The sequence below is a fragment of the Crinia signifera genome, chromosome 2 (genome assembly GCF_055691185.1).
Source record: "Crinia signifera chromosome 2, ASM5569118v1, whole genome shotgun sequence".
Taxonomy (NCBI): domain Eukaryota; kingdom Metazoa; phylum Chordata; class Amphibia; order Anura; family Myobatrachidae; genus Crinia; species Crinia signifera.
In genome coordinates this window covers 212,452,485-212,463,271 of record NC_139218.1, presented here as the reverse complement: position 1 = coordinate 212,463,271, position 10,787 = coordinate 212,452,485, and the positions used below count along the sequence as shown (strand labels likewise).

Here is a 10,787-nt window from a genome sequence, read left to right as displayed (position 1 = left end):
CTGGGTGCCTGGGGATGGGGGGGGTGTGTGTGTGGTGCTGGGGGATGCGCTTCTGGCCGGGGGGGGAAGGATGCTGGGGGATGCACCTCTGCCCGGGGGGTACTGTGTGATGCGCTACTGCCCGGGGCGTGGAGGGGGGCACGCTGGGGGATGCGCTGGTACTGACCTGCCATCAGGTTGTTCAGGTTGCATGCTGCAGTCCGCTCGTGGGTGACGTCACACATCTGCAACCCACGGCCACAGTCTGGAGCCTGCATAGAAGGGCAGCACAGCCTTAAACAAATATGGCCACTGACGCTGACACCAGCACCAGCCCTGATAGCACCGGGCGGTCCTGGTAGCGTGGTCGGCGGTCCAGCCAGGTGGAGATCTGAACCAGCCCACCTGGAAATGGCCCGGTTTCCCGGCGGGCCAATCCGCCCCTTGCATCACATGGGGGAGAGGCAGCACTCCAAGCGTCTTGGTAAAAAGCACACTTTAGACATCCATTGCTAGACAATGTTTCACTGTTTATTTGGCAATTTCTTGACCAAAACACTTGGAGTGCTGCCTCTCCCCCAGTGATATATATTATATATATATATATATATATGCATATATATATATATATATATATATATATATATACATACTGGGGACAGCCGCCACCAGGCAGAAGTGACAGCCATTGACAGCCGGGCAGAGAGCACGGGGATGTGTGGCTCATGGACGTGCTCATGGTGAGGTAAATGGCTCAAGAGTCCCTGGCAAGTACCGGAGCCAGATATGCACACAATATATTAGCCAAGGGGTGCATATCAGCATTATACACATGGGTAGCAGTGTGTACTACTGGAGATTCACTGAGTTTTGATAAGAGATGTGTAGAAAAGGTAGCCAGGTGAGGCACTGTCACGTGCCATAGACTTTTTACTCCAGTATTTTGACTATAAAAATGATTAGAATAATAAAAATAAGAAATTTTTTATAAATTATTTGTATTTTTGACATACTTTATTAATTCAAAATGCCGGCATATGCGCTAGTATGACACTAAAGGCTGTGCCTCACCTGCCTCACCCCACCGCACGCCACTGGTACGGCTGTATTCAGAGCACTGCAGGTCCCGGCTATTTGAAATAATACCTCTTTCACACCAGAAAATGCAGGGATTTAACCGGGAACAATATCTTTGGAACCAATTCACCCATATGGACCAGCCTGTATCGGATTGAAGACCCAGCAATTTGGGTTTGACTGAGATTATCCTCAAGCTTCTGTAATGCCGGAGAGGTAACTGGCAGCCGTTGGAACTGGGTGGGGGTCGGAATTAGCAAGTCCCATGTCACCGCCTACCTACTTTTCCTCTCCAAGCATTTCCCGGAGAGAATATTGCTAAAATACACAAGTATCTCCCATGTCATTTTTGCTTTTTGACTGGATCATGTAGCCAACAAAGAACCTTAGGTCCCAAGGTTAGTAGGGCCCTTTTACCTTTATTCAATCTCTGTCGATATTTCCAACAGTGAAAATATTGACAGTTCAGTATTCAATCCCAGCTGGGACTCACATGAGTCTGTATTGTCAGAAATTACTGTGGATTGTCGAATCAGCAGAATTTTTTTGTAAAGTGCAAAGGAATATTCTGGCGTTATATAAAGCAACTGTTAATAATAATAATAATAATAATAATAATAATAATAATAATAATAATAATAATAATAATATTCATAAACCTGTCCCATTTTAAATGGATAACTTTAATGAAAACTTCTTGTTGGATGATAACCTTTAATTAGAACTATGATCCAAAATATCTGTAAAAAAGGAGCCCATGGGTAATTAATACTATTTATGATGTACATCAGTATCTACAGTATTTATATTCTGTGTTCTAACTCATGAATTATTAGAGTGCACCCTTCATGTAAAGAATCAATATCCTTGCCACAGTTATCAGTGATGTTCCTAGCTGTTTTGCTAGGATGAAATGCATACTTTAAAGTTGTTTAAATACTGTTATATTGTGTAGTCTAATTAAAACTAAAATACATATTCATTTAACCAGATCTTTAGAGCTCAAAAATGATATTCAGATGTCATTCAGTTCCTTAATCCCTCATTGATTCAGAGGCTACACAGTATAAGGCCTTGCAGCAAATGAACTGTTATACCACAAGGAATTCTGTGCACTAAGCAGTTTAAACTGTTCAACACACAGTGAGGTAGTGATGTGCATACAGTGTTGTTAAAGGAGTCTGACTGCCCTCTAGTGAAAAATTGTTATCTTAAAATAAAGTACCAAAATCTGAGGGTATCCGGATGGCTGATAGACAGTGAGACTGATTCAGACCTGCTTGTTGGGCTGTAAGTGTTCGGAGCCTAGCGTGCAGGTAAACACCACCTCGCTGAATGCACACCCCCTGCCCCTATACATGGCTGCATACACGTTCACAGCCCCGTATAATCATTCACCATCGAATCCAGGACTCACTCGGTGCTGTGTTCTCTACCAATGGTCAGGTAACGCTTGCGTTTTCTGAGGGAGGCCCAGAAAATGTTGGTGGCACTCCGCTAAATGCCCGCATGGTGTCAATCACCCTGCAATCAGACCCAATATGTCAGTCAAAACCATATGGTCCACCTGGTCAAAAGGTCAACACATAATACATAACACAGATATTTTTTAAAACTTTTTTAGACTTTAACATCCACATGGACTCCAATGGTAAAGTGTGGCAAGCACAGCGAGGCACATGGCTTCGAAACATGCTGAATGGGGATCCAAGTGCTTAGGAACTGCAATTGACACCAAAAAAAGTGAAAGCTAGTGTCAATCATTTCATGTGTTGATCTTTTCTGTGTTGACCTTTGGCTTGTGTTGACCTTTTCCCAGTGTTGACATTGAGCATATCAACATTTTGGGGTCGATCTAATATACCACACCCAGTTTGAGATTCTGGGTGAGATTTAATAGGATGAGATATTCAGAAAGTGAGAGATTTGGTGAGAAATCTCCAGTTTTTTTTTAAAGCGGCAATCATTTACACTGCCAGTTTGATTTTGCAGTGTAAATGATTGCCGCTTTAAAAAAAACTGGAGATTTCTCACAAAATCTCTCACTTTCTGAATCTCTCATCCTATTAAATCTCACCCTCTATCCCACCAACTTCAGCTTTCACAGACAATGTTCTTTTTAAACACATAAACGGTGAGCACGCAATGCAATAATCCGGCGATGCCTGCCGTCAGCCTCCTTCTGCATACCAGCGTTTACTAATGCCGTATGCATGAAGAATTTTGCAAAGGATGGCTCTTGCGGTAAGAGCCATCCTTTGTGATGATGATAGGACTTCCAGGTTTTGGAGCTGGAGTCCTATCTGCGCATGCACCGAGTGACATACGCACCGCCGGGGATGCTGGGAGGGATCCACTTGGATCCCTCACAGCAGAAAACTGCAATAGAAACCAATAGGCTTCTATGGGCAGCACTGAGTTTAAAAATCACTTTGCCCAACGCATCTAAGACCCAGAATGTACCGCATTCCGGGCTTGGTGCATATGGGAGCTGTGGCCAGAACTCAGAAAACAGCATTTTCGGAGGTTTGGCCACATTTTTTCCTTTGCTGCCTCTTGCCCAAAGAGTTACATGTTATTGTCCCCCGTCCTGTCTGTGTAGTCTGAGCACATAATAGAGCCTATTATTGGCTGCTGTTATTATAACAGGAAAGCTTTCAGTATAAGTGGAAGGAGAGCATGAGGTGTATAGAGGAGGAACTGTCTGTTCTGAACAACAGCCCATTCACTCCATTCTACCTCCTACTGAGCTGTACCAGAAACTTAGCATACATCCACACTTTTCTCTTACACTAGATATTATCGAAATATCCTGTAATGAACTCGTTTTTTCCCTGAAAGAAAATGAAACACTATGGGCCAGATGCACTAAGCTTCAAAAGTGATAAAATGGAGAGTGAGAAACAACCAACCAATCAGCTCCTGCCTGACATTTTTCAAACACATTCTGTGTCATGACAGGTTGGAGCTTATTGGCTGGCTGTTTATCACTCAACATTTTATCACTTTTAAAGCTTAATGCATCTGGCCCTATATTTGACATATTTGTACTGCCCTGTGTTGTTGTATGCAGTGTAATTATGTGGGCACCCCTGAATACATGCATTTTAAAATACAATATTTCACTGGACAACTTTCTCTGGAAAGTTGGTGCTTGGATAGTCCTCTGTGTAATCTGAATAAAGATTAATATTCAACTTATTTTAGGAACACATAAATGAGCTGTGGAAATGAAGCCGTCTTACCTGATGTTTTCACTTGCTAGCCAAAAGGAGGGAGGGCCCCTTCCTGCCCACCAGCCAATTGCCCATTTTGTCCACCTAGTAGCTTATTACATATTCATGGACTCTCCTCCTCTCTCTAACCTTACAACATCTGAGTGAGTCTGGGAGCTGCATCCCACATCCTCCTGTATTTGGGGTCTGGTAACACAGGGCTAGCTGGAGCTCATACCTAGCTAGAAGGATTTTTCTAAAGCCCGTGAGGCTTCCCCCCTCCCCTCCCTGCAGATCCTCTGGCAACAAGAAGCTAGCACCATGGTCAGTGTATGGGGAAGCCTGCGGCTCTCTGTGATTCTTCATCTCATCTGCTTTTCCCTGGCACAGTTTGTAAGTTTATTTTGCCTTTTTGGATCATCTTTACATAACGCCGTCAAAAAAAGGAACTTTTGTTTTAGCATGTTATTGTATAGTTGTGGAAATGTTTAAGATGCCGGATACATTTAAACTTTAGTTTAAATTAATTTTGTGTAATTGTATTTTCATGCTGTTGAAAGTAACCCACACCCACCAGTAACATCTTTTGCTAGTTTTCACACATTAGTGCTGTGCACGGAATACTGTATGTGGAATAGAATGAGTCCCAAAGTCATTAGGTCAAAGGACATCACGGTTAATGAAGGCCCTGGACTGCTAAGGGGTGTTCAGTTACAGAACTCAGGGGCATAAAGGGCTTATTTAATAAAGTTATGTTGTGTGCGCATATGTACAGTAACTCTACGGGTTTATTTACTAGTTCTATTGCAGATTGGATGTTGCTATGGGCAACCCATCAGATTCTATCTATCACCTTTTAGTGCTAAATGATAAGTCGATTCTGATTGGTTGCTATGGGAACATCCCATCTTCAATAGAACTCCCATCTTAGTAAATAAACTCCAACACGTTTTTTTTTTGTAATGCTCTTAATTTAAAAAAGTGAACTAATGGTGGTATAGATTAGATTTACACACACACGCACGCACGCACGCACACACACACACACACGCACGCACACACACACACACACACACACTTGCCATCTTTGTTTCCTTACTTAAACTAGTCAACGATGGGTAAAAAGAAAAAAAATCCAGTTTATCCAGTTTTCTCACTTATGTCTAATTAGCCTAAATGTATTTTTATCATCCTTTTACTGATAAAAAATAGCAAACTATTGTCTATTAAAATTTGCATGTAAATGTTGAGAACCGATTAATGTTATGAATTGCCCTAGGTAACAGGAGTACTGTGACAGATTGGGCCTATTGAGCAACAAGTTAAGAAAAGTTACGAGAGATGGGAATTTAGTCATACACATGTAAATTTATTGGATATTTCCATCTCCTGCTAGAGGTTGATAACATTAGCAGTAAAGAGGTTTCACAGTAAAAACAGCAACAGAAATGATAATTACAAGATATAGTAGACAGACAGAGCTATAGGTTGAAAACCTGACAGTATTAAGCTATTTTAGAGATGCAGTGAGATATACAAATAATGGGATGGAGCACTACACAAGGTAAATAGAAAAGGTATAGGTACCTGGGGTTCATATCTGCTGGAATTTTGTATGGGATTTGGAGCTCAGAGAAGGAGGGAGTTATGTGAAGGTGTTTGTAAGGCAAGAGGCAAGAGGAATGTAGTATCCTGAGACATTTGGCATTCATATGTGAGAACAAAGTTTGCCATTCAGGAGCTGGAGCCTGATCCTGTTCCCCACACACTCACAGAGCCCCTGAACACAAACAAATGAATGGATATAGTGTTTGCAGCTTGCTGACATTAATACTAAACTAGTCATACTTACAGAAGTCTGCATGGGAGGCATTAAACATTAGATTGTTAGTTTTGTGGCCAAATGCTTAGAATTTTAGCAATTTTTTTCATCTATATTAAAGCAATAAATTTACAAAGATAACAGTTACATACAATCGTACAATAGGGTTTATTAATATCAGTAAGAAAAATATTGATGGGTTTACTGTTACTGTATGTATGGGGTGCATAAAGCTGTTAGTATTGGCATGCCTATTGGTAGTACATGGTGAAATTCCATTCAACAACATTCACTATTAACCCCTTGAGTGCTAACATTGCTGTGAGGGATGTGCAAAATATCCACTAAAAATGCCAGGGCCGTAGTCGAGGAATATGAATCACTTTAATTATTGCCGGCAAATGATCTGAAGTCAATTCATTGAAGTTTAGTTACGCCCAAAAAAACATAATCGCTGTGAGCGACGCTGGCATTTTATTAGCAAAGTTGGCACTTTCACAGAAAAGTTGGCACTTAAAGGGGTTAATAACAGTGTTTCTCCTCTCTACTATAGTTTTAAACTCTAGCATATTAATAACACTCTTCTCACACTTTGCTATATATATAGCACAAGAAAGTGAAATGACAAAGTATTGTTTAACAAAACATTACATGCAAACTCAATCAATATCGGGGCCAGATGCACTAAGCTTCAAAAGTGATAAAATGGAAAATGATAAACAGCCAGCTAATCAGCTCCTGCCAGACATTTTTCAAACACAGCCTGTGATATGGTAGGTAGAATCTGATTGGCTGGCTGTTTATCATTCTCCAATTTTACACTTTGAAGCTTGTTGCATCTGGCCCTTGATCTGTAGCAATGGACTTGCCTGCCAGAAATGTATTAGTGTACTGCTTCTAGGCCCAGCTGAGCAACAGGCCCAAATACAGTATGTCTACTGGTGTATTACTCATCAACATAGCGCCATTATTTGTATTTGCTTACCCAGGGATAGGAATGCTATGTGATAGTGTTACACTATTAACTTCTGTCTCTTTTTTTTTTTTTTTTTTTGTGGAAGACAGATGTGCTTGGTTTTGTTTGTTATTTAATATACTGTGATGACCAGGTCCAGATTAAGGCTTGGATGGGGGCAGGGCACTTAGAACAAGGGGTCCTGGGAAAAGAAGGGTGGATATTATTAGAATGTACATTCCTCCCAACATGACCCATTCCAGGAGGGACAAAATACTCTCTGTCTGAACTTCCCTCTTAATATATGATTAGCGTCACCTGTGTTGAACTACTGTATGTCATTTTTAACAAACATATACAATACAGGTGATTGCAATCATAAATTAATTACAGGTACAGTAAAGAGAATTTTGTATTTCCTGGAATAGGTCATGTTGGGAGGTATGGCTTATAAGTATATTACATTTAAACTGATAGTTTAAAATGCCTGGGTATTGTTTATAGCTCCATCTCATTGAAAGACACTTTTTTAATAAATTTTCCTTGTAGTGGACAGAAACTTAACCTTAAAAAACACATAACAAGTAAAATCTGCTGTATCATCTGTCAATAAGGAGAGATAATGATGTCACGTGCTCAGGCTGAGGGGCCCAATGACAGTAGAGTCCCAATCTGCAGTATCCCCTCTGTCCCCCCTTAATCTAACAATGGCTGCTCAGTCACATAATATGGTTTATAGTTGCTTTATCCACTGCATTGAAGATTGTGGTTGATTTATCCTCTGCATTGCTTTCCTTTACTTTCCATGACATACATCATGATACATTGATGATATTAGCTATGTATACTATCAATTATAGGATTACGGAATAATAAAACACGATGCTTCCCCTAGCATACAGAATGCATCCGATTAATATCATTTTAAATCCCCTTGCCAGTATACCCTATAATTTACATCACTCTGTATACGTTTGGTTACTGGAAACTATAACTGTAAGTAGAGGCTGCATTTCTTATCAATAGAAGTTCATGTCACCATGGAAATTCATAGACCAAACTAGCATGTTACAGACATTACACATCTTGATTAGTAAATCAAGGGTCTACAGTATCTACTACTGTATCTCATGCAATCAAGTCAAGGTCGCCTTGAAGTGGCCTACTATTTGTCCTTAACTATTGTGGGGGTGCTTTCACTGTGACTTTTTTTGTATAAAAGCAGCCTTATTGTCCCATCTAATACAGATACAATCAGCCATATAATACATGCCATTCGCTGGCTGATTAAATGTGGGAATTTTCACACTGAGGTATTATGTGACTTAAAAGGATGAGGGACCCACTGGTCACTATATTGACATGTTAAATCAGGAGACAGGGGGGAAATGCTCATCATGAGAAAGACTTGGAGCCAGATGTACTAAGCTTGAAAAGTGATAAAGTGAAGAGTGATAAACCACCAGCCAAACACCTCCTAACTGCCATACTACATTCTGTGTTTAAAAAATGACAGGTAGGAGCTGATTGGCCGATGGTTTATCTCTCCATTTGGTCACTTTTTAAGGCTTAGTACATCTCGCCCCACCAGTGTTACTACAGATCAGCATACAACTTATGATTGCTATTACAGCATGAGTGTTACTACAGATCTGTGTGTCTATGACATGATTGCTATTAAATCATGAATGTTACTACAGATCTACATGCATACACTGACATATTGTTAGCATCAAGATGGCCTGCTTTGTGGATCAAGGGCTTTGGTTAATCCAACTTCATGCATGCAATATTTCAGGTTTATTTGCACTGTGTTATTGGAGAGCTGCATTAGTGTAGTCATATCATTGAAAAGGGAGGAGCTACTTAGAAAAGGAACTGGTGCATGCCAGCCTATCGCGTTCCCCCTTTGTTGCAGTGCCATGACTTGTAAATCACCAGCATCAGACTGCCCCTTGTGTACATAATGCTATTGTCACTGGTGGAGGAACATCAAGTGTTTCCATGCAAAATTAACACTAGCTCCAATTTCAGAATAGGAATGGGACAATAAGGCATATAGCTTCCAGGTGTCTTTTATCTGCAGCGTGATAAGAATATTAATTTTCAGTATTTTTATAATTGGTTAGATTATATTTCGGTAGAAAAAATGATATACTACTGTACAGCAATGTATACACGTATATTAATTTAAATGATATGCATTATATATATATATATATATATATATATATATACTGTATATACTGTATATGCAGTAAACATTCCCTTTTATTAATAATACGCATCTGATCATGCAGTAAGTGTAGCACTTTGGCTCTTGCTTTGCAGGATTTAAAAAAAATGCACTTATAGCTTTCAATGTGTGCATTAAATACATGTTCGCTCACTTTGTAACAGACTGCAGAATGTTTTTAACATTGCCTTTAAGTAAATGGTATACCTAAAGTTTTCTTGTAGTGGAACAGAGACAACTTAAACAACCTTAAAAACACAGAAAAATAAAATATATGATAAACTATATTTGACCTAATGACTAATATATTGTCTATTCCTGCAGACGGGCCCACCAGGTCCAGCAGGGCCTCCTGGTCCACCAGGCCTACCAGGGATCCCAGGATCAGATGGCATTGATGTGAGTATACAATCTAGGACAAAGACCCTCTGTGTGTGCCAGACTGAGAAGCTGGACACTTCTTATAAACCACCTCTAGATGGCAAGCATTGACAGAGTATAGTCTGTATAAGAGAACATTCTTCTGCATAGTCTTAAACAAATTGTGAACATATACGACTTCATAAAGTGTTTTAGTACAAAATTGATTAAATACTTGCAATAATTATAGTAATAACTAGTCCATTTGAAACGTTAATTAATAAGGATAACAGTTGTTAGTGTTGATCATATGTTTATAATAGATATTTTATTATAAAGATTTAATGTAAAATAAATAAATGTGTATTTTGGAGTAGATAAATAAAATTGAATAAGGCTGTAAAAGTATATTGGCAATGATGACAGTAATGCCCCTTTCAGACCGCACTTTAAAAACGATATATTGCCGTTTTTTTACCGTTTTAAAACGGTAATGTGTGCGGTCTGAAAGGTGCAGGACCACTTAACCGGTTAGAAAAAAACGTTTTTTCTAACCGGTTAAAATGCAGGGTCCTACCCGTTTCAGAACCGGTATTTTAGGCTCAAAATCGGTTCTGAAACGGTATTTAGGACCCAGCCAATGAGCTGGGTCCTAAATTCAGCACAGTGAATACTTAATGAGCGCTCATTAAGTATTCACAGCACTGGAGCCCCCCGCGTGCGTGTCGACACCCCCGCGCGCGTGTCGACGCCCCCCGCGCGTGTCGACGCCCCCCGCCCCCCCCGCGTGTCGGCGCCCCCCCCCCGTGTCGACTTACCCCGTGCCGGTATCTCCGTTGTGGTTCCCGGCACTGCAGCTCAGTATGCTCGGAAAGCACTTATGAAAAAAGTGTCTTTCAGAAAATGGCTGCCCCCATACGAAAGACAGTTTTTTTAAACTGGGTTTCCTATGGGGCAGCCATTTTCTGGAAGACACTTTTTTCATAAGTGCTTTCCGAGCATACTGAGCTGCAGTGCCGGGATCCACACAACGGAGATACCGGCACGGGGTAAGTCGACACGGGGGGGGGGGGGGGGGCGCCGACACGCGGGGGGGTGGTCGACACGCGCGGGGGGCGTCGACATGCACGGGGGCGTCGACAC

At 40.8% G+C, this 10,787-nt stretch overlaps 1 protein-coding gene across 1 annotated transcript in view; it reads left to right on the top strand.

Annotated features, from left to right (window-relative positions):
* Positions 1-4,439: 4,439 nt before the first annotated feature.
* The window catches only part of COL9A2 (collagen type IX alpha 2 chain), a 64,571-nt gene continuing 58,223 nt past the window's right edge, over positions 4,440-10,787 (top strand). The window contains exons 1-2 of the mRNA XM_083173668.1: positions 4,440-4,664; positions 9,609-9,683. Of these exons, the coding sequence (XP_083029794.1) occupies positions 4,593-4,664; positions 9,609-9,683 (147 nt within the window). The 5' untranslated portion in view covers positions 4,440-4,592. The remainder of the gene's footprint in view (positions 4,665-9,608; positions 9,684-10,787) is intronic.